Below are 13,643 nucleotides of genomic sequence, written 5' to 3'. Positions count from 1 at the left end.
AAGTTTATACAATAGATTTCATGGATTTAAAATTGCATTTATGACTCATAAGCAAAACCTTAAAAAAAAAAAAAAAAAACAAAAACAAAAACAAAAACAAAGAAGAGAAATACATACCTGTAATAGTTTGGATGGTAGGTTTGATAAAGACTTTTACTATGAATTTCACAAACATCAAATTGCCTAAGTAATAAAAAAAAAAAAAAAAAAACAACAACAACAACAACAACAAAACAACCAAACAAAGAAAGGAGAGTTAGATTTCTAAACAACATAGAAATTGTAAGAGAATGAGAATTATTGATAATGGGGGAGAGAAAAGAAGAAGAAGAAAAAGAAGTTGTGCCTAAGAATATATAAAAATACACTGGAAAAACATTATATAGAGAGAGAATTTTCAATTGTGAGGAACTTAGATTTCTAATCGTTCTAGAAATTATAAGAGAAGAAGAATTAACTTAGGATGTATGCTTATCCAAAAAAAAAAAGAAAGTCATATAGTCATTGAACGTAATTTAAGTAAAAAAAAAAAAAAAAAAAAGAAGAAGAAAGAAAGTAAGTAAACATGAATGGCAAAAAGGAAATAGGATAGACATTTTTTTTAAAGTTATAATCAGCTTAGAAGTTTAAAGTTATCCAAATAAGAAGAAGTTAAACTCAACATAACTTTATCCAAAAAAGTGTTAAAGTCATAGAAGAAAAGTTGATAATAACAAAATTATATCTATAAATTTCTACGTGTAGTATGTTGTTGTTTTATAATAAACGTGTAGTATGTTGCTTTTTTTTTTTCTTAATTAAGAATTTTAATAAATGGTTAGATGAAGAATTTGGATTGTAATCAAATTAAAATATAATTTGGATTGTAATCAAAGTAAGATTTTTATCAACTTAGAAATTATAAGAGAAGGAAAATTATATCTACTTTTTCTTAAAATTTTAAAAAATTTCTGCAATATGGTGAAGTCACTTGGCTCAATCACGGTGTCTAAGCCCAACTTTTATTATATAGTATATGATATATATATATAGGAGATTCTGGCATTTTACCCTTAATTTTTAAAAAAATTGGCAATAAGCCCCTGTTTGCAAACTATATAAGGGCGTGCCCCTATTTCGATACTCGATTATCTTAAAATTGAGTTCAATTAAATACTCGATTCGTAGAAAATCGAGTTATGCCCAATCAAACTTAAAAATTAAAAAAAAAAAAATTGCACGGAACTCGAGTTTCAGGAAATCGAGTTCCATGCAAAAAAATTTTATAAGTGTGATCGCCCCATATTCAAGGAGCCCTATAGTGGCGTTTTTAAGCTCTATAGTGACGTTTTAAAGCCCTATAGCGGCGTTTTCCTGCAAATTTTTTTATAAGTGTGATTGCCCCATATTCAGGATGCCCTATAGTGGCGTTTTTAAGCCCTATAGTGATGTTTTAAAACCCTATAACGGCGTTTTCCTGCAAAAAAATTTTATAAGTGTCTTCGCCCCATTTAGGGAGCCCTATAATGGCGTTTTAAAGCCCTATAGCGACGTTTTAAAACCTTATAGCGGCGTTTTCCTGCAAATTTTTTTTATAAGTCCCCATACAAGGTTCAAGGAGCCCTATAGTGGCGTTTTTAAGCTCTATAGTGACGTTTTAAAGCCCTATAGCGGCGTTTTGGAACTCGACTTCCCTAAAATCGAGTTCCATGCATTTTTTTTTTTTATAGTTTTATTGGGCATAACTTGATTTTCTACGAATCGAGTATTTATTGAAACTCGATTTTAGGGTAATCGAGTATCGAAACAGGGGCATATCCCTATATAGTTTCGAAATAGGGGCATATTGCTAAATTTTTTAAAAATTAAGGGCAAAAGGCTAGGTAATTAGCCTAGGTAATTAGCCAAGCTATTACTTAGTCCAAATTCCAAATCTAGGTTATCACAATCAAACAATCATACCATGCATAGCAGCGGAAAGATAAATAACATAATGATATGATCACCCAGGAAACCAAATCGGTAAAAACCTGAGGAGGATTTAACTTAGCTATCCTCAAGGTAAACTTGAATCCACTATGAAAGAATCGAAGTTTTACAATAGGACTTAGACCACTAACATCCTATTGCTACCCATCAGTAGAAACTTACTGATACGACCACGTGCAAACTCCGAGACCACGAACTCCTTCTTTCTTGGATTCTCTAGCAAGTACAAGCACACCTGCTTGTGTTTCTTTAAGTTCTTATGGTAGCAACTGAATGATCATCAAGTTCTTGAACGAATTTCCTCTTGATAATCCTAAGCTTGTGTAAAGGAAAACTCCTCATAGATCTCACAAGAGGTTTACACAAATAGCAATATGATCAACCCTAAAACGTGGCTAGAGTTTGCCTTATATACCTAGGGCAAAAACACAAAACCCTAAACGTTTTAAATGAACTAGGGCTGAGTTGAAATTCTGCAGAAAAATGCATTCTGCTCGAATTTCAATTGATCGAGCCTAAGCTTCGATCGATCAAACCAGGCCAAAATGCACTTTTAATTCTGCATCTACTTGAATCCAACTTTACATAAATGACATAACTTTGAGCAAGTCTAAACACGACTAAACATCTTGTTTTGATCATGGTTTGCCAACAGTACACATTAGAGTTCTAAATACATTAGTTCCTAATTCTTTAGAACCTAACAAACTCCCCCTTTGGCAATCTGTGACAAAACACAACTAAAAGCTCAAAGTTTACAAAGAAAAGCCCTTTACAAAAAAATGTTCATAAAAATAAATCCAATCCTAACTACTATCCATCAGTCGCAAGTGTAGATAGCAGCTCAATTGAATCAACCTGTATATTTCCTGAAACACTTAAACAAAATGCATAACCGCATGTGTGGAAAATACAAGTAAACAAAATAAATTCTTGATTTCACTCAACACAAAATAAAGACATATATCAATGAATAACTCATAAATATAAATCAATAAGTAGTGAAACAAGAAACATATAAAACAATAAATGTAACTCCCCCTATCATGAATAGCCCAACAAACATACCAAGAGCTAAAAAGGTAAATTTAAAGTGAAGCACCTAGATATAATCTAATCTCCACAAGCTCCAACAAACAAAAATACTCTCCCCCTAAAAACAAAAACTCTACAAGTGCTCAAAACCTAAATGTACTCCCCCTTTTTGTGACGGAATGCCAAAAGGCAATCAAAATCCATCATCAAAAAGAGGTGGCGGTGAGGATCGTCGAAATTGTGCCAACTCTGCATGCAAAGCATGGATCTCATCGAGCATGTCCACCAAAATCTGTCCATGAGCCGCCTGAACAGTTAGGACATGATCCAACGTATGTTGAATGTCTGAATCATCTGAAGCAGTCGGTGGAGGAACATCAGCATCAGCAGTAGCAACACCAGACGCCTCAGCCGTATCAGCACCTGTAGAAGAGGGAGGAGGGGGAACAGCACCAGATGACTCACCTCTAGGACACATAGAGCCAACTCTCAAGTGAGCAGCCCTCTGCCTAAAGAAGGTGGCACCTATGGGAGTTATGACATGAACGGGCTCACCGGCAGGGAAATCAGCTAAACCGAGAAACAACAAAATCCTATTAATGAAAATAGGATGGATAAGAACATGAACTACGACAGAACTCCTATAAACTTCGTTCAAAAAAAAAATAAATAGATGAGGAAAGCTGATAGATGCACTGGAAACAAAGGCGTACAAAAACACACATCGCTCAAGAAGGATGGTGTGGAGATGAGAAATAGGCCACAAAGAATGACATGCTATCCTAAAGAAAAGATAGGCAATCTCAGTAAGCTCAGCAGACGTGATCCAAGGATCAGAACCCCACTGGATAGAAGACTCAGTGATGTAAGACATAACATCATCTAGGGGTGGAAACTTCTTATAAGGATAGACAGGCTCCCTAACGACTGGAACCCCAAGAGCTTCAGCCACTATCTGAGGGGTAATGGTGAACTCAACACCTCATATCCAACTCCTAACAAGGGTGTTGAATCATAGATGTGGCAAGAGAGATTCGAGAAGAACTCTCTAATCAGGGCGGTCGGGGGTGGATGATCTACCTCTAACAAAGACAACCAACCTCTACTCTCAAGGTTTGCCCTAATGGCAGGATCAACCTCATCTAACACAATAAAATGCTTAGCCCAAATCTTTCTCTTACAGTTCAGTTTCTCATAGACCTCTCTGCTTTTTCATTCCTGAACAACTCACTCCTAGAGGGAGACTCAGAGGAAGTAGAGGGTGTCCTATGGGCTCCAGTCTTCCTAGGCATGGTTCTAGGATAAGGACAAAGACACAAAGTAGAATGAAAGAACAAAAAACCAAGGGCAAACTGCAAGTTAGCACCAAAAAAAAAAAAAAAAAAAGTAGAACAAAAATCTATATGATGCATTAACAGTTTAAATGTCATGATGCATGCTTTAATGCAGTGCAATTAAGTTCAAATTTAGTTCAAGTTCACAAAATTGGCTCGAGCATAGAGTTTTTAACAAAAAAACCCCAAAAATTTGAAAAACCTAATAGGCCCCAAACTGAATGACCCCTTGTGATAGAAATTAATTAATTAATTAGCCAAGTTATTAATTAATCAATTTATCATGCAAACGCGTGGTAGCACAAACAAATCACTAATAAACTAAATATGCAGCGGAAAATAAAAGACACGATGATTTGTTTACGAATGGGGAAAACCTAACGGCAAAAACCCCACCGGGTGATTTTCAGGTCACCACTCCCGAAACTCCACTATTATCACAACAAACGGTTACAAGTAAAGAAATCCAAATACCTTACCAACCTACAGTTGAACCTTTACCCCAATACCCAATTGGACTTGTTCTGTAGTGACAATTCCCCTTTCAGATGCACGACTCCCAGTACGTGACTAACCAATTGCGTGGATCCCAGTACACGACTTCAATCACCAACTAAGAAGGTTGTTGGTTGCAAAGTTCTTCAATTCATCTACACGATGAAGATCAAGAAGATGCTTGGTCACAAAACCCTACGGTGCACATACACAGCAACTTCTTCAAGAGAAAGAGATGAACTAGGGCAAGAACTTCGTCTCCGGTCACAATCTGTTTGAACAGAGTTTGCTTAAAACTTGTGCAACTTGTGAACACTTTGACGGCCCTTAAACTGATCCTTTTATATGTCTAGGGTTAGGAGAAAAGAAAGCCCAAAGACACATTCACGGATCCCAAGAAAATCAGATTGAAATTCTGAAAATCTTAAATCTCGACAGATAGCAGGTGTCGAGCAGTTGTCGAGCAGGTGTCGAGCACATCGAATGTAGAACAGCTTCCTTAAGCTCGATAGATGCAACTGTCGAGCTTTAATGATTTTGCACTCTGAACTTGTTTTCTTGAATAGACTTGAAGACTTCAATACTTGATCTTGAAACAAGGTTTCTTGAAGTATTTAAAGATATCCTAAATCTACCTAAGTGCAAGTAAAGTGCGTTTTGTCAAAGGATAAGCCAATTACGTAAAATCATAACATATGTTCTTAACATGTGAAACACATATGTCCTAACAAAACCACTTGTTCAATTTGTAAAAAATTGACCAATTGATCATCACACAAGATAGATTACATAAAATAATGATCAATTACATCAATTCAACAAGCCAATTTCGTCAATTGAAACCAATTTGAACAAAAAAACCCCAAATTCAGATAAATACAAGCCCTAGAATTTTCAATTTCTCACAAAACACCAAATTGATCAAATTAAACATCATAGATCATGATTTTAACATTATAGGAATAAAACCCAATGATCAATTTCAGAAAAAAAAAATGGCTTGAATCATCAAAAACCCCAATTTGAAAAGTTTCGAAAATACCCAATGAAATGCATGAAAACATGAAATAAAATGCAAAGGGAAAGGCATAATGGACTAACCGGCTTAGAGAGAGGAAAACCTTCCAAAAATTTCGGAGGAAAATGACAAAAAATTTATTGGTGAGCCTTGTCCAAGTCAAACTCCGATTTTTAAAAACCTGATTCACGATTTTCGATTGATCGAAAATCAGTTTTGATTGATCAAAACAGACAGAGGCTTCTAAAAAAATTTTAAAACAATTTCGATTGATCAAAAAACCGATTGGATCAATCGAAGCAAACAGAGGCTCACAAAATTTTTGAGAAAAAAACACAGTTTTTGAAAATAACAAAGACACATTTTAGAAACACTCCAAAGCATTGAAATTGATGAACAAAATGCATGAGTATGTGATGAAATGTATTTCAAAAACAATTGTTTTAAACCCAGTTTCCCAAAATTAAGATTTTCAAGCATTTTCCATAAATTCTCAAGCATCAAATCTGTTTTGCATAAAAACTCAAAGTATTTGCAAACTTGGTTGGTCAAACCAAAGACACACACAATAACATGTACAATGTTTAGCAAAGAGTAACTTGTGTAGTGTGTGCAACTAGCAAAAGCTTGAGATACACGTGAGGTGATATGTGAATAGCAATTAAACACAAAGTCTACAAAATTCATCACATAGAATTTGAAAGAGACTATTACCAAAAGAGTTACATCATATAACTCCTACATCTTTTAGATCATAAGCTTGCAATCATGTAAGTTTCTTGATTTTGCCTCATATTGTACACACAAATTTTAATTATTCAGGAACTTATTAAAATAGCTGGGATAATGTACACACCAATTTTAGCACTTATTTGATTTAGCTTTAAGTCCAATAATGTACACACTAATTTTAGCAATTAAACCGAGGCTACACCTTATGATCTTTTTGTGAATGTGCTACACTTTCTCGAGCACAAAATCTTACGATATGCACGTGTTCATGATTGGCTAGTGAACAGTGGTGAGATGGTTATTTATACCTTTTTCCAAAAGTTCAAGTCCGACAGTCAAAAACATGTGACTTCAAGATCAAGACAAAGTGATCAAAACCATAAATATCTTTTCCACACAACATGCACTACAAAGTTTCAACTAGTAAAGTGCAATAAGTAAGCTCATCAAAGCTAAACAAGGTACAAAAGACATGTTATGTGAAAATAAATTGACCAACTTTGTTTTTAAAAACCAAGAAAATAGTGTAAAACACAATTTGCTTCCTTTTTCTCCCTTTTTTTTTTTATTATTTTGGAAAAAAATAAACAAAAACAACCTAGAATGAAATGCATGAATGTTATGCAATGCATATCCTAGAAACAAAGAAAACAAAAACCAAAGAACAATGGTCACAAAGAATAGCAATGAAGCATAAGGACCATGTCAGAAGGACTCAATTAGATTGAGCCTTTTGCATCCAAAGCTTTTTAGATGCACCACGAGCATTGGAGTTCTTATTCACATGAGAATGATTTCCAACTCCAAGATTGGAATAAAGGTTTAGAGCCTTTACCAATTCATCAATGAGTACCATAGGATCTTCTGCTTGAGGCACAGGTACTTTTGATTTGTTTGCTCTCTTAGCAGCTTGCAACTTGTAACAGTTTGGATGAATGTGTCCATTCTTTCCACAAAAATGACAAACTCATGCAGGCTTATCATGTGACTTGTCCTTAGAAAGGGTAGACTGCTTAGGTTTAGACTCTTTCAGATCAACCTTAATCTTCCTAAGAGGTGTTACTTCTAAGGGTTTGACAACCTCACTCACAGGGGGTTTAGAAGAAGATGAAGGAACAAAGATAATGGAATTGGGTGTAGACACATTGATACTTTCTATAAAACCTAACCCAGTTTTGTCAGAAGGAGACTTTTGAACACTAAGCATATGATCAAGTTTGGAACTAGCAGACCTATTAGATTGTTCTCTAGCAATAGAAAGCTCATGTTCCAAATTCTTAACTTTATCAAGCAAAAGCATGTTCTCAGTCTTTACATTATTCAAAAGTTCAGTAGCATCAAACAAATTTTTCTTATCAAGCTCAAGAGATGCAATTTTCTTCAAGCCTAATTCAACATTCATAGCATCCTTTGCAGCAATTTTGCAAAGTTTATTATAGGCTTTTTGAAGATCTGCATCCTTAGAGAGTTCCCCATCAGAAGGGTTCTCTTCAGTAGATACATTTTCATTGACTACAGCAGTAGCAGTGAAAGCAATGAAGTGTCCATCCTCGTCACAACTAGACTCATCATCAGAAACTTCAACATCACTAAGGGTTACAACTATAGCCTTACCCTTAGACTTCAAGTAAGTAGGACATTCAGATTTCATTTCACCATACCCTTGACATCCAAAACACTGAGGACCCATAGAATTATTAGAAGATTAACCTAATTTTTCTTTAGGTTTATTAGTGTTGTTAACTTTAGTGGGATCATTCTTCCTAAAGTTTCTAGGTTCAGCAGTGTTCTTATCTCTTGCCCTTTTGTTGTTGTTTCTAAGGAAATTCCTAAAGTCATTGGCAAGGTAAGCAATCTCTGTAGTAGAGAGCTCATCATCAAATCCACTAACATCAACATCATCAACTGACTTAAGAGCCATTGATTTGGATTTGCTAGTCTTAGGTAGTTCCAACTCATAGGATTGAAGAGATCCTAGAAGTTCATCAACAGGGAAGAAGTCCATATCCTTGCTCTCAGTGATGGCAGTCACCTTGGGTCTAAAATCTTTAGTCAATGATCTAAGAATCTTCTTAACAATTTTAGGTTAATCATAGATTTCACCTAAGTTATATGCAGAATTAATAATATCATTAGGTTTAGTATAGAATTCATCAAAAGATTCATCATCAGACATCCTAATGCTTTCAAATTTAGAAATTAATTGCTGCAATTTATTGATTTTGACAGCCTTTATGCCTTCATGCACAGTTTGGAGGATATTCCAAGCAGTATGAGCAACCTCAACATTAGAGATTCTTTTAAATTCCTCCATAGAAACAGCGTTAAAGATAGCATTCATAGCTTTGCTATTGAACGCGGTTGCTTCTTTTTGAGAAGTTTGCCACTCACTAACAGGAGTAATGGGCTTCTCCCATCCGTATTCGACGGAGTTCCAAACTCTCTCAGCAATTGATTTCAGGAATACTTTCATCCTTACTTTCCAATAAGCATAATTATTCCCATCAAAGTGAGGAGGAATAACAAGAGAATGTCCGTATTCCATGACAACAGGGGTCAAGGATCAACTCAGAGATCAAAAGATCAACAACAAGAGAAGCAACCTGCTCTAATACCACTTGATAGTTTTTAGACCCCTTAAAAACACAATTGGATTAACCTAGGTAATTAGCCAAGTTAGTCTAAATTCCAAATCTAGGTTATCACAATCAAACAATCATATCATGTATAGCAGCGGAAAGATAAATAACACAATGATATGATCACCCAGGAAACCAAATGGGTAAAAACTTGGGGAGGATTCAACCTAGCTATCCTCAAGGTAAACTTGAATCCACTATGAAAGAATTGAAGTTTTACAACAGGACTTAGACCACTAATATCCTATTGCTACCCACCAGTAGAAACTTACTGACACGATCATGTACAAGCTTCGAGAACATGGACTCCTTCTTTCTTAGATTCTCCAGCAAGTACAAGCACACCCGCTTGTGCTTCTTTAAGTTCTTATTGTAGCAACTGAATGATCATCAAGTTCTTGAACGAATTTCCTCTTGATAATCCTAAGCTTGTGTAAAGAAAAGCTCCTCACAGATCTCAAAAAAAATTTACACAAACAATAATATGAGCAACCCTAAAATGTGGCTAGGGTTTGCCTTATATACCTAGGGCAAAAACATAAAACCCTAAACGTTTTAAATGAACTAGGGCTAAATTGGAATTCTGCAGAAAAACGCAATCTGCCCGAATTTCGACCTAAGCTTCAATCGATCGAACCAGGCCGAAATGCACTTTTAATTCTGCATCAACTTGAATCCAACTTTACATAAATGACACAACTTTGAGCAAGTCTAAACACGACTAAACATCTTGTTTTAATCATGGTTTGCCAACAATACACATTAGAGTTCTAAATACATTAGTTCCTAATTCGTTAGAACCTAACAATATATATATCTTGAAACAAAACAAAATATATATGATTAAAAAATAGAAAAATATAAGAAAAAGATTCGGTCACATTCGAAATAATAATCCATGGCTATAAGTTTGCACCCTATCATAAAATACCACGTTAGTGAAGTAGAGAGATAATAATAATAATAATAATATCAACGTTTGAGTTTGAGCTTAAGTTGGACTTGTTAGAGAGATAGAGTTTCACTTCTTGTTAAGTTTGGACTAAACAAAAATAATTTTGATAGTGTTATAAAAAACGCCTACTCCTAAGCTCGTCCATATGGCTCGTCCTAAGGAAATGATGGGTGAGATATGGCTTGTTTGTCCAAGGTAAGCTTGACCGTCCACAACGTCAGTTGGATGAGCTTCCCTCGTCCAGAACATGTTGTGGCTGTTCCTGTTTTCCTGTCAGGCTACAAACCACTCCCCCAATCAACGGTTATGGAAGTCAAGACCCCAAAAATGTAACTTCCTTGGTGGTTAGGGAAGTTAACTCCGAATCCTCCGAACTCTACAATGGTCGGAGAGGTAACTGCCTCTGACAAGCACTATATAATAGTTCTTCTACGGGAAGGTAATTCATTCAGACATTTTTTCCATACAATTTGGAATTCTGAAAATACTAACTTTACCATTGGAGGATTCTTGGCTGGTCTTCCCCAGTCTCCTCTGACATTGTGTTCATCTTTTCAGGATATTCCAAGTAACACAGATCAATGTTCGAGACATTCAGCCTTACTGATTTCCTTGTGTTCATCAGTTGGCGTCGTTTGTGGGAAGAGTTGTTAGATTTTATCTGAGTTCTACAATTTCTTTCTCTAACAAAAAAGGCTGCAATGGTTTGGACTAGATTGAGGGCTACCAGCCCAGGCCATTAAGAAAGTAGGGATGCTTCTAGCCATCCCTATCGCGATCGTCAATCTGCGCTTGCCATGCAACCATCCTCTGTTCATGTGTAATCCATGGCAGTTGCTATGGCAAAGTTAACTCGCCAGAACTAAGAATTGACAAGGGAGATTCATCTTAGGAGGCAGCGGCATGAGGCATATGGGGAAGAGCAAGACCAGAGACAAGGAGATGGAAGAAGTGCTGTGCTTGGAAGTCAATCAAGGGGCACCACATCAAGAAGGGTGCCACACTTGGAGAAAGAGATTGACCAGATGAGGAAGGTTATGGATGAGATGAGGGAGAACATGAGAAGAACAAATCCTGTAGAGGATCTAGTTCATTGCACAGATTCCCCTTTCACGGCTTCCATCAATGGTCACCCCTTGCCTCCAAAATTCAAGATGCCTTCCTTGGATTCATATGATGGAGCGCGTGACCCGTTTGATCACATTGCTACTTTTAAGACTAAAATTCACCTTCAAGGGGTCTTAGATGAAATTATGTGTAGAGCATTTCCTACCACCCTCAAAGGTCCGACACGAGTGTGGTTCAGTAAAATACCCCCGAATTCGGTAAGTTCTTTCGAAGAGTTGAGCAAGTTGTTCGTTAATAACTTCATTGGGGAACAAAGACACAAGCGTTCTTCGTCCAGCCTGTTGACCATAGAACAGGGGGAGAATGAAAGTCTGCGGTCCTTTATCACTCGTTTCAACAGGGAAGCCTTGACGGTAGATGATAAGCTACTACTGGCAGCCTTTCACAACGGGGTTAATTCTGATTTATTCATCCACAAGCTTTATGAGAAGGAGCCTCAATCCATGGCTGAACTCGTCCATTCAGCCTAGAACTTTATGAATGCAGAAGACGCGATCATAGCCAAGAAGAGGAAGAGAGTTGAAAGAATGGGAGCAAACCCCATGCGCCACTTTGAGCAAGTCCCTCGTCCAAAAAAGGGATGAACGGAAGATAAAAAGGATTGGGATGGTAAAAGGGTTGGTCCTTTAGCACGGAGTCAACAATACACGCCACTGAACATGCCGCTCAAGTAAGTCCTTATGCAAATCAAGGATGATCCTTCCCTGAAATGGCCAGAGAAAATGAAGGGAGATCCCAATAAGCGCAATAGAAATAAATATTTCCGCTTCCATAGAGACCATGGGCATGACACAGACGAATGTTATGATCTAAAACAGCAAACTTAAAATCTTATAAGACATGGAAAGTTGAGAAATTTTCTTGGACGAGAGCATAAGGATGAGAAGTTGAAAGGGAAGGTAGAAGAGTCGTCGCGCCCCCCGCTTGGAGAGATAAGGGTTATTATAGGAGGAAGCTCAGGCGGTTAGTCCTCCAAGTCCAAGAAGACGTATCTGAAAGTAGTGCAGAATGTTCAACTCTCTGGATGATCTCCAAGGACGACAACCACAGATGAGCAAGCAATCACATTCACGGACGCGGACGCTGAAAGAGTTCACCACCCCCATGATGATGCCATTGTTATTACTTTGCTAATTGCCGATTATACAACTAGAAGGGTGTTGGTGGATAACGGAAGTTTAGCATATATTTTATATTATTTTGCCTTTCAACAAATGAGGCTCGGACGAGACCAACTTCGTCTAGTAAACTCACCCTTGGTAGGATTCGGTGGAATGAAAGTGCAGCTTGTAGGCACTGTCATACTACCTGTCGTGGTGGGGGTATACCCACAATAGGTAGCCAGGGACGTGAATTTCTTGTTAGTGGATTGTTCATCCTTCTACAATGTCATAATTGGAAGACCAACTTTAAATAGTTGGAAAGCAGTTACGTCTACTTACCACCTGTCAGTCAAATTTTCAATGGAGCATGGGATAGGATAGGTTCAGGGAGATCAGCTGGTAGTAAGAGAGTGCTACCTGGCCATGTTGGCCATGGACGAGCAAGTTCATATGATGAATATTGAAGAAAAGAGAATGGTGGTTGAGCCCATTGAAGTGTTGGAAGATATTTCTTTTGACAAGAAAAACCCTGAGAGGTGTACCAAGGTTGGAGCAGATTTAGAAGAGAGGATTAAGAAGGACCTTGTCTGTTTCTTGAGGAAAAGTATTGATGTATTTGCTTGGAGTCATGAGGACATGCTGGGTATAGACCCTAATGTCATTACCCATCGTCTAAATGTGTATCCTTCCTCGAAGCCTATATGACAGAAGAAAAGGGTGTTTGCTCCTGAGAGAGACAATGCTATCAAAGAAGAGGTGCAGAAGTTAACTGTAGCGAAGTTCATTCGAGAAGTTTATTATCCAGATTGGTTGGCCAATGTAGTAATGGTCAAGAAGGCAAACGGTAAGTGGAGAATATGTGTAGACTTCACTGATCTGAATAAGGCTTTCCCCAAGGACAGCTACCCGTTGCCTCGCATTAACCAGTTGGTAGATTCCACTGCGGGACATAAACTGCTTAGCTTGATGGATGCTTTCTCTGGATACAATCAGATAAGGATGGACGACGCAGATCAAGAAAAGACATCCTTTGTCACAAGCCAAGGCTTATTCTGTTATAAGGTGATGCCCTTCGGTTTAAAGAACGTTGGGGCAACATATCAGAGGTTGGTTAACCACATGTTTCGTTCGCAAATTTGGCGGAATGTAGAAGTCTACGTAGATGACATGCTAGTGAAAATTCAGGACGAGGGAACGCATCTGGACGACCTGTAGGAAACATTTGACACACTCAGG

General features: G+C 37.2%; 1 protein-coding gene across 1 annotated transcript; it reads left to right on the top strand.

Annotated features, from left to right (window-relative positions):
* Window positions 1–10,321: 10,321 nt before the first annotated feature.
* On the top strand, window positions 10,322–11,774 carry LOC126689971 (uncharacterized). Its single transcript, XM_050385120.1, has 4 exons — window positions 10,322–10,371; window positions 10,454–10,569; window positions 10,735–10,744; window positions 11,069–11,774. The coding sequence occupies exons 1-4, from the start codon at window positions 10,322–10,324 to the stop codon at window positions 11,772–11,774; spliced, it is 882 nt and encodes a 293-aa protein (XP_050241077.1).
* The last annotated feature ends 1,869 nt before the right edge of the window (window positions 11,775–13,643 follow it).

Source organism: Quercus robur, chromosome 6 (assembly GCF_932294415.1).
Source record: "Quercus robur chromosome 6, dhQueRobu3.1, whole genome shotgun sequence".
Taxonomy (NCBI): domain Eukaryota; kingdom Viridiplantae; phylum Streptophyta; class Magnoliopsida; order Fagales; family Fagaceae; genus Quercus; species Quercus robur.
This window is presented reverse-complemented; position numbering and strand designations above follow the sequence as displayed.